This window comes from Siphateles boraxobius, unplaced genomic scaffold, assembly GCF_051911475.1.
Source record: "Siphateles boraxobius isolate OS27281-9 unplaced genomic scaffold, OSU_SipBor_1 41, whole genome shotgun sequence".
NCBI classification, from domain to species: Eukaryota; Metazoa; Chordata; class Actinopteri; order Cypriniformes; family Leuciscidae; genus Siphateles; species Siphateles boraxobius.
Genome location: NW_027509042.1, coordinates 25754259 through 25772922, shown reverse-complemented (window position 1 = coordinate 25772922; position 18664 = coordinate 25754259). Strand labels below are relative to the sequence as shown.

Sequence of the window (18664 nt, the reverse complement as noted above, 5' to 3'; positions counted from 1 at the left end):
ACTCTCTGTGTGTTGAACTTATAATCACTCTTTTGTGTGTTAAACACAATCTACTTAATACAGACAACTTCATTATAAAGAAAAATTAATCCAAAAAATATATGATCATAATCTATCACAAAAATGCTATTATAAACTAGATTAGTGGATAATTCAGCAGTAAAATTTAGTCTAGGAAAATCATGAGTTGACAATAATTGTATAAAATCTGAACATTTAGTGAAAAAAACAAATAAGAGACATTAAGTGTAACACTAAATCTGGTAAAACGTTACACATTGCTCTTTGTATTGTTGTAAAATACATTCATGAAAAACAAGATATAAAAAATCAAAAAGATAAATTATTTTATATATAGCTATAGGCTACAATACAATTGAGACATGTTTTAAATGTATAGCACAGCTGTTTAATGAGGCTGCAACATATGATAGATAGAACAGAACAAGAAAAGCTATTAATAATCTTTCATTGCATCACTGTATTATGATGTGAAAGGCTGCAATACAGTGCGGCACAAAGCGATTATGTGCATCCCGAGCGCAGAATGATGCACTTGAAAGCAACATGGAGTCACAGCGCGCAGAGTCCGCATTGAAAAGTTCAAAGCACAAACGAAAGACATATTGATGCGTAGTGTATTACACAGTATCTATCTCTGCAATAGTTTATTTAGCCTTTTCTTTTAACAGTTTTAAATTTAAGTTACTGTGCGCGTGAAGAACAATTATAGTGCTCTGACTCTACTCTAGTGTTGTGATCTAACAGACACCCGGTAGAAAGTAACATGATTAAGTTACAGCAATAAAGTCCACCAGTAAGATAAAGTTGTTTTATGCAAAACCATAGACCTTTATCTACAGATCAAGTATAATAATAGTGACATTGAATCATCTTGTAGAGGGTTTCATCATGTTGACTGTCGTAACCGAAAGCGACGCGCTGTTTGAATGCTGAATGAAGAATGACAGCCGCAGTGGAGGGAAAAGTTTACGTGATCTTGAATTTAATGACTATAATGTTCATTTCTATCTCGCATTATAATATAATTACTTCAGAACACTTGTAATATAGTGCACGAAAACTTTATGGTGCTTTATAATGTTTTTGGGGCTTTTGTGGGGCTTAACAATAACACAGAGTAGTATACGCACAATATCGGATTTGGATCAGCCTCATCTGATTGATACTCGATCCGGCAAAAATAGCAGTATCGGAGCCGATACCAATACTGAGTATCGGATCGGTGCATCCCTAGTTGCGTGCTAACACGGTTGCGTCTCGACATTGCGTTCTAATCCTCCCCTTCCTCGAATACTGAAGCCTGATTGCATTGTGCCAGTAAGAATTACTGGCCAATGGCGATTGAGTGTGTGAGCTAGGAGCGGAGCCATTCGCTATATAGCTCAGCGCTCATTGCCTCTGAAAACTTTTCATTCAAACTGCGCTCGGCCACAGACCTGGAGCTCATAAGACTGACCCAACAAGAGATGAGGGCTGCAGCTCCTCCAGCATGTTCAAGATCCTCCTCCGCTCAACATTCATCTAAGCGCCAGAACAGATTGCCCACTGCAGTCTCCTCTGGATCGAGGATGGACCCAGAACCAGCTGTGAGGCCCAAGTCCAGGCAGTACAAGTACCCCAAGAGACCAGGACCTCACCCAAGTAACCCCATGCCTAAGCTTCAGCCACATTCCTGATGGGAAGAGACGGTCTCAAAATGTGGACAGTGAGCTGCAAAGCAAGAGGGATCGCCTTGCTGTGTTGCACCCATCTGTTCCCTTGCCGGTTGCAGGCGACAATGGCCTGCGAGGCGTAATCCCTGTGCGTTCTCTCGTTCCCAGCATGAGTGTTCCCCAGGTGCACTGTGATGGTCTAGCTCGTGCAGGGACTGTCAGTGTCTCCCCTTAAAAGAGAGCTACGCCCTGTTTCCAGACAGCAAGTCGCTTGAGATGCTTCATGAGGTGCGTGCACTTCCAGTGGTTTCAGAAGTCAAGTCAAGCTTTATTGTCATTCTTCCATATACATGTACACAGCTGAATGACATTTCGTTTCATACAGACCGAGGTGCATAACCAATTCAAGAATAACAACAACCGATCACAACAACCTACAATAGACAGTGCAACACAGCCCTCAACCATTCACATGATACACACAATATAATACGTAGCAACAGTAAACAATACACAGTAAACAGTAAATAAGTGCAATAGACAGTAAGTAGTGCAATTTGACCAGAGCAAAAGCCAATAAAGTGTCGGTGCACAATTGTGCATTTTAATGTCGGGGGGTTGGCTTGCCTTCTGCATCTCCTTTGTTTTATCTACATTAAGAGAGAAGTTGTTGTTTTGGCACCAGCTTAACAGTTGTACCACCTCCTCTCTGTATCCTGTTTCGTTGTTGCCACTGATGAGGCCCACTACAGTTGTGTCAATCGCAAACTTGATGATAAGGTTGGATTCATGACTCGCAGTCGTGGGTGAGCAGCATGAACAGCAGTGGGCTTAGCATGCAGCCTTGGGGGGCACCTGTACTCAGCATGATGGCATCTGAAGTTCTGCTGCCGATGCGTAATTAATGTAGTCTATCCGTCAGGAAGTCAAGAATCCAATTGCAGGTTGGAATGCTGAGGCCCAGCATTGAGAGTTTCCTTACTATTGTATTGTATGTATTTATTTATCCCCGTAGGGAAATTGTGTTTGCAGCATACACTCACACAACATTTGGCAAATTCACATTTGACATATTATTTACAATTTGAATACATAAAAAATAATCTAATAGTGAACCTGATTAAGATATCCAGTCTGGCGTCTATTTATCTACTATCACTAGAGGGAGGATAATTTAAAAACTTGATTGCTTGGGGAATAAAAGAAAATTGAAACCTATTTTTTAAACATCTAGGGACACAATATCGTCGGCCTAGCTGCTGGGGAATGATAGTATTGAATGCTGAGCTAAAGTAGATGAACAGCATTCTGACGTATGCATCCTTAGTGTCCGGATGTGATAAAGCAGAGTGCAGGGTGTAGGAGATGGCATCATCAGTAGAACGGTTTGAACGGTATGCAAACTGCAGGGGGTCCAGTGAGGTGGGGAGGGAGGATTGAATATGTCTCTTGTCCAGTCACTCAAACCACTTCATCATAGTGGGAGTCAACAATGAAAAACCCGTCAGGGTGGGCCGTTTGTTGCTCATTGATGGCATCATATAGCTCACGCAGCGCCTCGTTAGTATTAGCACTTGGAGGGATATACACCACCACTACCGTAATAGCAGTGAATTCCCTAGGTAAATTAAACGTCCGGCATTTCACCACTAAAAACTCTAGCTGTGTGAGCAGTGAGTAGTGACTACAGAGGCATCAACACACCAGTCATTGTTGAAATAAACACAGAGCCTGCCTCCGCGGGTCTTATCGGAGGTCCCAGTGAGCACGGAACGATGTTCGCACCTGTAACTGGAGAGCTGTGTAGGGGACGTTGTTGTGCAGCCACTTTTCCGTGTAGATAAGCACACAGCATTTCCTCGTTTCAGACTGGGTATTCAGTCGAAGTCTGAGGTAGTCCAGATTATTGTCCAGAGAGCGTATATTAGCCAGTAGCACTGACGGGAGGGCTGGTCGGCTAGGGTTAGCTTTTAGCCTACAGAGGACACCCGACCGCTTGCCTCGCTTCCGGGTCCTCTTGCACCACTTTCGATACCTTATCTCCCGGGTCCTCTCGCACTGCTTTCGTTGCCTCACCTCCCGGACAGCTGAGTCAGGCGACGCCGTGGTGGTCCTTTGACTGCGTAGTATTCCTAGCCCACATAGCTTCTCTGTTAGCGGTGTCGAAATTGATGTTCCGTAGCTGCTATTAGAGCCCAAAACCATAAGGGCTTTATGGCTATACTTAAAACGGGATTCCCTATAATCCCGGTAACATGTATTTCGGTCTCTGCAACATACATTTACACAAAAATGTACACCCTTTGTTGGAGTCGTAGAGGCCGCTGCCTCCGTGTGCGCCGCCATATTGCATATATGGGTAGGGAACACAATCACAACCGGTTATACACTTCAGTTTTGCATGCAGACCACCCCACCAATGGATTACTTACAGCAGTGTGTCTAGTTGGTCGCAAGACTGTTTTGAGTGGGTCGTGGAGTGTGCAGTCAAAGAAACAACAACAAATGTAATTGTATGTTTTTCGGTTGCAAGACTTCTATTTTGAAAGACGTGTCTGAAAGCTGTTGTCACTTCTGTCACATGCAGTTTAAGTAAGAAGTGCCTGAGAAAAACGTGTTGCCTGATTCAGTATCTGCAATCAGATGAGATGTTGTCAGGATATATGTCGGTGTCATTATTCTAACGTTATTTTCTTAACTTGTTACAAAATAAAAACGCCCTCACCTCAGAAAAACAAACTTTTCTTTCCTGTCAGTCATTGTACTGATGGCCGTGACACTCTTCAATTCTGTGCATGAATGTGGCAGAGCGGACTTTATATCACTTCATTATAAATAAAGCGCAAAATAAATTACAAGCATGCAATGTCGTAGTTATGTTATCAATTAGCACGTAATGAAATGACCAAAAAGTACCAATAAATTACGTAACTGGTTCGTCGCGTGTTAGATGGAATGGATCTTAGGTATATTGTGATATATCTTCGTTCCATGCTCAGAACGAAGGGGGGTAAAACTTTCCCTCCGAAAGCTTACGTTACCATCAGCTCAATGTCTTGCTTCTTCTCCTGGTAGCTAAAAATATTTTCTGAGTTGATAGATAACCAATACTGAGTGTTCAGAATAATTGATTGTAATACTAATTTAGCTACATCAAATTAATTAGATTAACTGATCCAAATGTTTATAATTAATTATAACAAGTTATGATTAATTATTCATTTATCCCTTTTGAGATAATTTGCTACAACATTTTTTAGTTGCTCTTGTAATGTTTGCCAAACTGCAGCCAAATGACTAACAATGGCTTCTAGTTTTTTGAAGCATGGTTTTGAAGTTTTTTTCTTTTTTTTTTAATGACAGCTACATACGTAAGCACTTTAATGTAAATCCTGAACAAATCTAGCTTTTTTTTCTTTTTCTTTTTTTTCGCTATTGAGCAATATTTATGTTAAAAAGTCTCTAAACCATGATTGCAGAACTTTTCGAGGTTGTTTGAGCAGAGGGTCATGTTGTAAATTTCTAATAATCAAACTCAGCTTGTTTTGTCTTTGACCTTTCTTAAGTTCCAGAGCAGCAGGTGACAATGAGTGATTTGTCACGCTGACATTTGTGCAGTGGTACTCAGAAAGACCCGCTGAGTCCAATCAGTGCAAAATAACACAGACACACAAACACACACCTTTGAGCCTGTTCTGACTTACCCAGACATTTACTCATACTAGCACTAAAAGTACAGTATATACTTCACTGGCTATGGGAAAGTGCATCTCCTTGAGAATTTAGAAAGACAATACACCAACATTGAGAGTGATTCTGTGACGAATCAGACAGGTGAGGCAGATCCATTTGCAACAATTTAATGAGCAGTTTCAAGCAAACATAAAGTGTTTAGGTAGAAGGATAACACAAGGCAGAAATTCTTGTAAGGGCCGGACTGGAGCCCAGGGCAGTGGCCAGAACTCAGGGTCAGAGACAGTCTTGGTTCGACACGAGCAGCAGACAACTGGGTAGTCTGAGACGGGCAAGGCTCAGGGCAGTCCAGATACAGGAAACGGTCATTTGGCAGGCTGCAGACAGTCAGAGAGGTTAGTAACAAGGCTAGGTTCAGTAACACAGATAATCAGGGAACTAGAGAACGCTCAGACATGAAACACAGGGTGAAACAATACTTCACACAGGGTGCTGAGTTAACGAGGCAGATATAGCTCAGGGACCAGAGTTCATACAGAACAGGTGTAATGCAATCAGAGCATAACGATCCCTACTAAGCTGAAGTATGAGACACTTTTTCAGGAGAGAGAGCACGGGACTGACAGTGCAGGGAATCACCAGGGCCAGACGCCGTAACAGATACACTACTACAATATACCACTGCATCTTGTTACTACAGACCTCTTTGATTCTCAGAATCAAGCGCGTCTCCCCTGGAGTTCTTAGTCGAGCCTGCAACTTATCAGCCAATAGAAAAAAAGAAAGGGGCAACACAATAGCCAATCAGAAAATAGCACTAGAAAATAGAAAATAGCACTATTGTGTCTGGGTAAGATTTAACGCAACAACCAATGAAAAATAAGGAGGGGATGTCACTCTTGCCTGTCTTCAAAACTTGAGAGCCCTGGGAAAGGAAGGCAGCATATTCAGCATGATATGCTGAATATGCGGGAATAAACATAACAATCTGATTATCTGTTTTTATGATGACAAGCAGAGTGTCCTAGTCACATCACTGAGAATGGCCGAAGTTACACATACCGTGTTTCACTCAATTGAGGCTAAAGCGAAGGTTTTTTGATTACTCACTCACGTCTGGCGCGAGTGATTTTAATGTTAAGTCAATGTAAAGATGGTCTTGCGGCGCAAATGAGGCGTTTAGCGCGGCGCGGTAGACGCAAATTCGACTCATTAATTTTTCCATTCATAAATAAGTGTTTTGACATGTCTAGCCGAGTGGCAATGTCCATAGTACTGTCAGGGGGATTTAATCCTTGCATGTTTTTTTGTTGTGCATGATCACAGTTCATATGTGTCGGGGAAAATAAGCTAGAGTAAAAATATTGCGTTAGGCTACTTCATGAGTTAAGACAAAAGATTTAACAATTTCTGCAAATGCAGTGATGAAGTTAATGTTCTCATGAATTTTATGAATAAAAATGTTTCAAAGTATCCCCCCCTCTGTTTTTTTCACAAATCGCACCCTGATAATAACAATATAATATAATCAAATCTATAAAATAACCTTCTGATTAAAAAATCCTTGTGTAATTATTTTACCCAATATTTTTGTGTGATGCATTTATACTTTTTAAAGCTACAGGTGTATTAGACAGCCTTTAGCCTTTGTGGTGCAACACTTTAGAGGACACCTACAGTTTTAAGATGCTGCCTATGAAGGCAGTAGGTAGATTTTGCCTGTCTTTTATGGGGGTTGTACAATCTTAATAAGAAAATAAACAAATGTATTTATTTTTATCTAATTGTATTGGTCTTATGATCTCTATCTCCTCAAGTCTTTTTCACTGATTATTGTTTACAGTTCAATAATCCACATCATATCTTTTCTCTCTTGATATTCATATCTGTTTTTCTTTTTAAATTAATGAATCTGTGGGAAACAAACACACGCATTTTAATGTTTGATCTGCTACCCAAATACACAATAACTTTATTTCTGTCTACTCAATCATGATGAATCCGTCTTTCCTTCACTTCTCTGCAGGCTTTAGCATAAAAATCAGATTAGACCATCTCTCCAGATGGTGATTAGAGGATGGGATTGTTAACTATATTTTGATGAAGCAAAGAAGTCAACTTTCTGGGTTTTTGTAGACAGCATTGTTTCGGATTTTTACCTCTTTAGGTTGCGATTAGAGTTGTGAGGAAGAGTTTTGCTGATGCTTTTTTCTCTAGGATTGCAGGTAAAACAGACATGCATTTTTTTTATATTTGCATGCATTAACTGTATTGTATTTTACTTGCAGTCCTACAAGGCCACCAGAAATTATTTTTGTTTCATTGCTTAGCTATCAAACCTTGAAATGGGACATTAGTCGCCACTGGTAGATGCGGTTTTTGTTGCTTTTAAAGAATAGCAGAGTTCACACCACAGGCCCTATTTTAAAGATCTAAGCGCATAGTCTAAAGCATTTTATACTACATTGTTATAATATGCATCTGCATTATACACTGTTTCTCTCATCAGGCCACCATGAACGCTCGCACACAGAGGATTCTGGACTCAGGATCTCTGACCCAATCAGCACCTGCCAGCCCCACCAGCAAAGGAACACTCATACATCAAGCAGGGTGAGTTACTCACACTTAAATATGCATTAGATTAATTTAAAATCAGCAGCAAGACTATATAGTCATCTGGAATGATTCTTTTTTAAATAACAGGTGAAAAAGCAGATTGTAATAGCTTGTGCTTCTGTTATTTTACTCTTCTTTGCATCTATTAAATAACGTCCTGTTCTTTTTTGGGTTATATTTATTGGCACTGGCTATTAATTTTGTTTTGCAGTGCATGCTGACCCTATTCTTTTGCAGCACATTAATCAGTGTGCTATGGCCCTGCTTGTTGGTGTTGTAGTGCTTCCCACAGATCCAAACGCTCTACATCTCCCTCCAGCGGATCTCCTCCCATGCCCAGTGCATCCAGCTCCAGCCTCACCAATGAAGTGCCCAAACCACCGGTCCGGGAGGCGCCACCCGCTCGGCCACCATACACACCGACTCTGGGAGGTCAGGCGCCCCACTCGCAGCAGTTCCCACGCACCAGAAAGATGTTTGACAAGGGCCCTGATCAGGTACAGCATTGATTTTAGTTTCCCACAGATCTTCTTCCATCCTTCTGTGTTGTTCATTTGTAAGAAAACTGTATTTTGCAGTCTTTGTGCTTTTCTTATTTTGTGGCAGCCTTGTTTGTGGTTTAGACCAAAAGTAGACATTAGTGGTTGCATATTTGTAAGATTATAACAATGAAACTAAGCCTTGTGCCATGAAACCAAGCCTTTGTACTATTTACAATGGTACAAAATATTTCTATTCATCAAATAAATGTTGTTCCTTTACACTTTCTTTTCATCAAAGAATACTGAAAAAAATGAAACATGGTTTCCATATAAATATTAAGCAGCACAACATTTTTCAACATAAATATTTCGTGCTCAACTTAATTAGTAAATCGTTCTGTAGTAAGCAGGATAAAGCACAGTCAGACCTGATCACCCAATCAGTGTTTATGTAGTGATTCGGTTACATATTGTCATTTGTCGGGTGTGTTCCTCAGGCTGCTGAGGATGGAGATGAGACAGCTGCTCACAGGAGCTTCATCAGTGTGAATCTGCAGACAGGTCTTTGTGACTGGAGTGCCAAATATTTCGCTCAGCCAGTCATGAAGGTGAGTTCTGCATGGATTAGAGGTGAAATCGAATTAATTTACTTCTAAATCAAACCAATTCAGTTAATGAATTGACTTGAAATCATTACTTAAGATCTATTCAGGGTGATTTAAACATGTTGATTTAGCAATTAAACTGTAAATAATATTAGTTAATGGATATGAAAGAGTTAGACCTCACTTCTAATATTATCAAAAAACAATTTGCCCAAAGTAAAGTAACGATTAGTGATGTAGTGTCTCAAAAATGTGTATGCGATGTTGTTATTTTGTGGAGGAGAAAGGGGTGGGGATCTATGTATGCGCAATCTTGCGGCGAACGAGAATGGGAACGAGTTCTAAATAATTTTCTACACTGTTTTTGGAGGTAAATATATGCTAACTGATTTCAAACATTGCAAAATGCCCCATTTGAAAATCCTTATCCACCTTGTGATTTTTAAGGACCCCCATGAGCTGATAATGTGAGGTACAATGAGGTAAGATTTCATGACTCAAAGTAATGCTAGTTTTCTGTTGCCATGGGAATGGCATGATATTTCTTCAACCATTTATCTTTTTTTTTTTTAAGAGAAAACACTTTCTCCCTGTTCCCAGCCAAACTAGAGCTGCCAAACTTCATTGTCCCCAGAGGGGACTCTCTAAAACACAAAACTGCTGCTGCAGTATTCAGTGTTATTCCATAAACCAATATATATGTGTGTTTGGTTTCTTTGATGTCATGCTTTACTACAGGGCTATTCTATACTATCTATTATACTACCCTTTCCACTGTGGATTGTGTATATATATTTCCATATAGTCAGAACACAAAATACAATCAAACTACCATGTTATTTGGGCATGTACCATGTAATACCATGGTGTTTAAAAATGTTAGTCATTCAAGACTGTGGTATTATCATCTAATACCACCACTGAAACAGCCACAGTAATTCAATAAGAAAGATCATTTGTTAAGTGTGTATTTTTCCATTGTCTTCTGTCTTCTTTCAATTGTCATTTACGACTGAAAATAATTGTGAAAATACGTGCCGGTTGTTTCCTGTCCTAATGCTGTATGATGCATTCCCATCAGTATGTGATCAGTGAGGAACACACACAGCCTGTGGCACAGTGTTGAGAGTAATACCTCATGTTTACTGAAAGAGAACAAGACACGTAATAATCAATAATCTGTGGGAGACAAAACAGCATAAATCATCAATAAAGTAGCATACACAATGTTGCTGATAGGACTTTGTTGATCGTGTGTGCTTATGAGGGAAGATGCTGGAAAAAGGATTGGTCAAGGTGCGAGAGAGGTCAGCATGATTTTAACCAGCTTTTTTTTCAACCAGGATATATATAGATTTATCTGGGATGTTAATTGTTTCAACACATCACACAATGCCCAACCATTCGATAGAATGCATTGACGACTTCTATAGCAATTGTGTAAAATTGGACCAAGAGGGCATATACTGTACACTCACCTAAAGGATTATTAGTAGGGCTGCAGCTATCGATTCTTTTTGTAATCGATTAATCTAGTAATCGGATTTTTTTTTTGTGTGTTTTATTAACAGAATAGTTATATTAAACTTGTGTCTATTTCAGTTAAAGCTGTTATAAGTTATATACTATAAGTTATATAGTATGCAAGTTATAAAGCTATCTCATATGTGAATTTTCCTTTAAGATGTTATAATATAACCACTCTAAGCATCTAAGCATATTTGTGTACTCTGCTAGTTTAACGCTGAAGAAGAGCTGTTACGTGACTTGTTGTTGAACACGCAGTAAAAGCTGACGCACTTTTTTTCCCGTGCATTTTAACTGAAAAATGAGTACTCCGAATCTTTAATAAAAACCAACAGGCTGGGGACTTTATTTTTTTGTTGTTGTCTGTAACTATTTGGCAGACGTGAAATACAAACAAGGTCTCGCAAAGACTGCAATACAATATTTGTTCCTCCATCACGTCCCGGTGTGTACAGTGAATGCATGCTGAAATTATTGTTGCGTGGCTACATAAAAGTTTAAGCATATGTGATGCATTGATGCAATTGGTCTGACTGGAGTGTGTGTGTGTGTGTGTGTGTGTGTGTGTGTGTGTGTGTGTGTGTGTGTGTGTGTGTGTGTGTGTGTGTGTGTGTGTGTGTGTGTGTGAAGAGGTTCTTTTTTTAGGCTATACTCTCTTGCAATTGAACGTGATAGTTACGTTTACTACTTAAAAATGTCATCAAAGCTAAAAATCATATCTAGTCAAACCGCATCACGACATCGCTACAAATACAGTATGGGATTAAAATCAGCGAACATCAATAGGCTTAGACTACGTTACCTTGTTTCAGCGAGTTAAGTGTATTAAGTGAATTAAGTGTGTAATGATCCCACACTTTAGACAAGTTCTGCCGTTTATTTACATATTTATTCTCCGCCATCGCGCCAACTAAATTCAAAATATATGCTTCCTGAACAGGTCCGTGTGAATAAACGGTCCGTGTGAAACAATCAAATCCCTCCACCGCGCGTATAGTGCGCGTCATAGGAATTTAACGAGGCTTCGAGGCAGAGTTTTTGCCTCGAGGAATTTTTGTAATCGAGTAACTCGAGTAACTCGAGGAATCGTTTCAGCCCTAATTATTAGGAACACCTGTTCAATTTCTCATTAATGCAATTATCTAATCAACCAATCACATGGGAGTTGCTTCAATACATTTAGGGGTGTGGTCCTGGTCCTGACAATCTCCTGAACTCCAAACTGAATGTCAGAATGGGAAAGAAAGGTGATTTAAGCAATTTTGAGCGTGGCATGGTTGTTGGTGACAGACGGGCCGGTCTGAGTATTTCACAATCTGCTCAGTTACTGGGATTTTCACCCACAACCATTTCTAGGGTTTACAAAGAATGGTGTGAAAAGGGAAAAACATCCAGTATTCGGCAGTCCTGTGGGCGAAAATGCCTTGTTGATTCTAGAGGTCAGAGGAGAATGGGCCGACTGATTCAAGCTGATAGAAGAGCAACTTTGACTGAAATAACCACTCGTTAGAACCGAGGTATGCAGCAAAGCATTTGTGAAGCCACAACACGCACAACCTTGAGGCAGATGGGCTACAACAGCAGAGGACCCCACCGGGTACCACTCACCTCCACTACAAATAGGAAAAAGAGGCTACAATTTACAAGAGCTCACCAAAATTGGACAGTTGAAGACTGGAAAAATGTTGCCAGGTCTGATGAGTCTCGATTTCTGTTGAGACATTCGTCCAGAATTTGGCGTAAACAGAATGAGAACATGGATCCATCATGCCTTGTTACCACTGTGCAGGCTGGTGGTGGTGGTGTAATGGTGTTGAGGATGTTTTCTTGGCACACTTTAGGCCCCTTAGTGCCAATTGGGCATCGTTTAAATGACACGACCTACCTGAGCATTGTTTCTGACCATGTCCATCCCTTTATGGCCATCATGTACCCATCCTCTGATGGCTACTTCCAGCAGGATAATGCACCATGTCACAAAGCTCGAATCATTTCAAATTGGTTTCTTGAACATGACAATGAGTTCATTGTACTAAAATGGCCCCCACAGTCACCAGGTCTCAACCCAATAGAGCATCTTTGGGATGTGGTGGAACGGGAGCTTCGTGCCCTGGATGTGCATCCCACAAATCTCCATCAAATGCAAAATGCTATCCTATCAATATGGGCCAACATTTCTGAAGAATGCTTTCAGCTACTTGTTGAGTCAATGCCATGTAGCACGTAGAATTAAGGCAGTTCTGAAGGCGAAAGGGGGTCAAACTCGGTATTAGGATGGTGTTCCTAATAATCCTTTAGGTGAGTGTATATATATATATATATATATATATATATATATATATATACATATTTTTATATATATATATATATATATATGTATATACACACGTGTATATGTATATATATATATATATATATATATATATATATATATATATATATATATATATACTTTATTTTTATATAGCTTTTCAGAACTGAGACAAACAGTCAAACAGCTTCATGGGTATATACATGGAAATTCTTTCAAAATATAACATTGAAGTAAAAAAAAATGTTTCCATAAATGGTTAGTACTAGCACTATATTAAAGTTGCCAGGTTATCATGTAAACATATACATATACACACTTATAGACACATACATACACAAATATACTCGCATCCAAAGCCATACTTTCATGCAGCTTATATATTTTCATATGGTGGTGGTTACAAATATGCATATACATATTCCTATTACACGTTTATCCCCCTTCTCTGTTTTTATGTATTCATAGTCCGAGTTCTCGTTGGGGGAAGATGTTGGAGCCCTTTTTTGCTGCTGCTAGAAGTCTCCTCAGTTATTAACTGAATCTGGTATATTACTAAGATATAGAATATAATCTGTTTCCCCAATCTCAAAGAGTTTCTCTATACTTTAATGTATTTCTGACCAAAACAGTTTCAAAACAGACTGCCTTAAGAAGGAGCCTAGATTTGCTACTCATTTTTGTTTGGCTTTCACTTTGGCCGTAATAAAGGAACGTATAGTTGTCCTGAAGTCAATGGTTCTTTTAAATGGGTTTTTGGTTAAATGCATGAAATAATGTCTGTGGTAAACACAAGCTCAAGATGTTTTCTACAATTTATTTCTATGTGTTATTCTACAATTTAAAAAAATTATAATATTTAGTTGTCTTGTGAAAGCGGTTGCTAACAAATAGCTAAATGGGACTAGAGGTTGTTGGGGACACAAATATATTGTATTTGTGTCCCCCCACCTATACAGTGGTTTCATAGGGGCACTGGAACAATCATTCATATAAATGCATTAAACTTTAGTTTACAAAGACGTGAAACTCACCGAGTGGTCTTGGGTGTTCACTGATATGCTCACGCAAAAATCACTACAAAAGATGCTTTCCAACAGGTAGTTTTTGGAAGAATGTCCGGTTGTGAGGCTTTGGAAAAATAGGTCCACAGTTTTACAACGAATGGTAAAACACCTGTTGGAATTCATCTTTTGCAGCGATTTTTGCGTGAGCATATCAGTGAACACCCCAGACCACTCGGTGAGTTTCACGTCTTTGTAAACTAAAGTTTAATTCGTTTATATGAATGATTGTTCCAGTGTCCCTATGAAACCATTGTATAGGTGGGGGGGTGCTAACACAAAAACCTAAAATTCTCGGGACAGCAGCATGAAATTTAATTTTAATTTAATTTTAATATTATCATAGCTGCTAATTTTGTGTTGAATTAATGTTGCATTCTTTATCATTAAAATATTAAAAATATAAAGAAACAATGGTGTGATTTAGTTTGATTGATGGGAATCTACACTGCAACAGCCTATCACGGCCTTACAAAAGAACGTTAGGCTATGTACGTGACATACAAAAGCCGCTCAACAGTTACCGCGCATTTTTGAAAGCTGTTTCAAAACGAGTTATCACCGGCTTACCTGCTTCAGTTCCTTCCGAGTGGAATGATACTTTAATGAGGTTCTGCTTGGAGAAGCGCTTCCTCCCGCTGTACTGGGACTGGAGAGAGGACAGCGCTGCCCCCACTCAAATATCTGTGCAAGTGTATTTGCGTCCGTGTGTGTGTGTGTGTGTCATGGCAATGCATATCCCTCTGTTGACTGCTTTAAAATGCATTGTTTGAGAGATGCTTCTAGTGTTACATCTAATATATTGTGTAGTCAAGTGTTTAATGGATATTCATAACATTGCTTCTGTGTAATTTGGTGTAGGCTAGGCTACCTGGTCATATTGCTGTTGGTTATATGTTTAACGTGATGATTACGTTCTGCACGACTACAGTTGATTATTAAATAAGTTATACATACTGTAGGCTAATAATAATTGTGCCCCCCCATACATTTCATATGCCCCCCTTAAGACTGAGGTCTGGCGACTGGTCTGGTTCCATCCCCAGTTCCACCTGACCAAGTGTCGAGGTGTCCATGAGCAAGACACCTAACCCCAGCTGCTCCCGACGAGCTGGATGGCGCCTTGCATGGCTGACACTGCCGTCGGTGTATGAAGGAGTGAATGAATGGGTGAATGTGAGGCAATATGCAAAGCGCTTTGGTGGCCATGGGTCTGTTGAAAGCGCTATATAAAGGCAGTCCATTTACCATTTACCATTCAAGAAATTGCCATAAATCTAACCTTTCATTGAAGTAAAATAATTGAAAGTGGGGGGGGAATCACATTATGAAATAAATGTTTTTCTCCTAAACACGTTGGCCACAATTATTGGCAACCTTTTATTAAATACTTTTTGCAGTCTCCTTTTGACAAGATAACTCCTCTGAGTTTTCTCCTATAATGCCTGATTAGTTTGGAGAACAACTGACAAGAGATCAGAGACCATTCATACAGTATCTCTCCAGATCTATCAGATTCACAAGTTCATGTTGGTACTTCTTCTCTTCAGTTCACTCAACTCATCAGGTCAGGGAACTGGGACGGTCATGGCAGAAGCTTCATTTTGTGCTCTGAACAAATTTTTGTGTTGATTTTGATGTTTGTTTTGGACCGTTGTCCTGATGGAAGATCCAACCACGGCCCGTTATAAGATTTCTAGCAGAAGGCGTCAGGTTTTGATTTTTTTATTTGTTGATATTTGATAGAATCCACGATGCCATGTATCTGAACAAGAAGTCCAGGACCTCCAGCAAAAAAATATGCCCACAACATTAAAGAACCAACGGTATTTTAAATTGTACACATGGGGTACTTTTTATCCTTGTGTGCACCAAACCCATCTAGCATGTTTGCTGCCAAAAAGCTCTTTTTTTAGTTTCATCTGAACACAGAAGCCTGAGCCGTTTGAAGTTCCAGTCGTGTCTGACAACTGAATATGCTAGAGTTTGTTTTTGGACGAGCGAGGAGGATTTTCCTTGAAACCCTCCCAAACAACATGTGATGTAGGGGTTGTTTGATTTTTTTTCATAGGCTTTCTGACCCCAAGACTCAAGTAATCTCTGCAATTCTCCAGCTGTGATCCTTGAAGAGTATTTGGCCTCTCAAACTTTCATCCTCACCATGCATTTAGGCAATATAGACACACGTCCTCTTCCTGGCAGATTCGTAACAGCTTTAGTTGATGGGAACTTCTTAATTATTGCCCTGATGGTCAAAATGGGGATTTTCAATACTTCAGCTATTTTCTTACAGCCACTTTCTATTTTGTGATGCTCAAAAATCTTTTGATGCACATCAGAACTATATTTTTTGGTTTTACTCATTGTGATGGATGATTAAGGGAATTTGGTCTTTGTGTTTCCTCATATTTAAACTCCTGTGAAACAAGAAGTCAATAGGTAGACAATTTCATGTTCCTAGTCACCCTGGTGTGCTAAAAAAAGGTAAACATTAATGGGAATATACTTCAGAGATATTTTACTCGTAAAAATTCTAGGGGTAGCAATAACTGTGGCCAACATGTTTTGGAGAAAAACATTTATTTCATAATGTGATTTTCCCCCCACTTTCAATTATTTTACTTCAATGAAAGGTTCGATTTTTGTATATATATATATCTGTGTGTGTGTGTGTATATATATATATATATTTATATATATATATATATATATATATGTATGTATATACCGTTTGATCTATCTCTTTACCCTGTTAACGTTATGTATTATCTAATAGTCTTACAGCACCATATAGCTTACACTTAGTTCATAGTTAATAGCAATAGCAATATGTTAATATGATAATTTCTTAATTCCATGCTTTTTCTTAATTAAAAATAAATGTTATTATAGGCCAATCCATTTCTGATAATTTCAGGTCACTATGGTCACCAAGTTGTTTACGCATGTAATTCGTGCCCATGAGAAATGGATGTCGTTCCCTCAACATAAGTCGTAGCCTCGAGAAAAATATATCGTTCCAACAACATTGGATCTTGAGGCCACGACTTTACATCGTGTGGCCTTGACATAAGGGCGTCGTTACCTCGATAAAATTATCTCGTGGCCACGACTTATCATGTTCCCATGAGTTAATATGACATTCCTACAAATTATTTTCTCATGGCCACGACATATTATCACGTTCCCACGAGTTAATATGCCATGACAAAACTAAGTGAACTGAACCGAACATGTCCCCTCCTGGTCACCGTATTAAACGCCCCTACTCTTTGGAGTCCCCGACAGGGGTGAGCTTACCTGCCACAATGTGCACTAATGTAATGCAGCAGTCACCAATCTGACAAAAGAGTGAACAACAGAGTGAGTATAAATGCACAGGACTTAACAAATTAAACAAGGCACAGATGATGAACTGATGAGTTTGTTTGGTGACTGACAAAAACACAGGAAACAGGGGGATTGTGAAGACATAAGCCAAAGAGCAAAAACAATGTCAAAATAAATTGGGTGTAACATCCAAATTTGTGACAATTCCAGAGAGCCTTATAATATTGTGATTATTATATTATTATGAAAGTATTGTTAAAATTATAATAGTTCCTCCTTGGAACTATGTATAAAAATATGTCCTTGTCAATGTATTTTATAGATTTTCTTTTACATATTGTAAATATTTTCATTTAATTTCATCAGTTATGTATGTCTCGTATTATATTATATTATATTACACATAAATGTATCTGAATTATATCAGCTAACAGCAACCCTTTTTTCTAGATGATATATTAATATAAAAAATCCATATCATTCAACCTCTACTTGCATAAGAAGTCTCTATTTTCATAAGAAAGCAAGTGTTCTTAGGGTTTTCTGGTTAAAAAAACAGTAAAGCTCATGCGTGTTAGTTCAGAAAGCTTACTAAACAACGAACAGTCTGGACACAAGTTTGAGATGTGCATAATGGATACTAAAGATCTAAGAAAGCTTTTTCAGGGCAAAATGAAAAATCTGTCTTAAGTAAGAATAACTCAATTCCAATCTATTAGAGTAATGGGTGTGCAAAGTGCATGTTGCTGGTGACTGGACTGTGTTTACTTGTAAGGATATAAAAACTGCTCGGGAGGAAACCATTAACTGTGACAAATTCACATGCTTAATTTCCATTGAAAAACAAATCATTGATTCTCATTAAGAGATTGATGTAGAGCCTTAGAGCTCCAGAAAAAAAGACAGGTGTGATTTCTTACTTTGCTTGAGGAGCTTTGATGTGGGTTTGTGTCATGGGATTTGCCTGTTCCCAGAACTGGAAAACTGGATCGATCAGCGCTAATTAGCTGGAGCTCTGATTTTCAGCTCTGTGTGTGCATACCTGGACACTTTATATAGCTTGTTGAATTCAGTTCAGTTCACTAACTGTGTAAAATTAATGAGATTAGTTCAGCTAAAGCAGCTCTGGACCAGTTCTCCTCTGTCCAAATGAACAAGCATCTTGTGATAATGATTCCTGGCTGCATCACAAGTCAGATTGCAGATTGATATCATTCAAAATTTTTCATCCAGTTCCTTCTGCTTGAAGATCACATTACATCACACTGGCATATGGAGGGAGGGGGAGATGTAGCTGGCTTATGGGTCTGTTCAGTGGGCTTGTGTGGTTCTTGTGGTCTTTGCTGAGGATCTATAC

The 18664-nt window shown here is 39.0% G+C and overlaps 1 protein-coding gene across 7 annotated transcripts in view; it reads left to right on the top strand.

Moving 5' to 3' along the window:
- rptor (regulatory associated protein of MTOR, complex 1) overlaps positions 1 to 18664 on the top strand; it is a 389484-nt gene that overhangs the window by 276247 nt on the left and 94573 nt on the right. For 4 of the 7 annotated variants that reach the window (XM_077199052.1, XM_077199048.1, XM_077199049.1 and 1 more), the window contains 3 exons: positions 7879 to 7982; positions 8269 to 8485; positions 8968 to 9078. In XM_077199052.1, the coding sequence (XP_077055167.1) occupies positions 7879 to 7982; positions 8269 to 8485; positions 8968 to 9078 (432 nt within the window). The remainder of the gene's footprint in view (positions 1 to 7878; positions 7983 to 8268; positions 8486 to 8967; positions 9079 to 18664) is intronic. The other 3 variants (XM_077199050.1, XM_077199053.1, XM_077199051.1) reach the window with 1 other exon arrangement.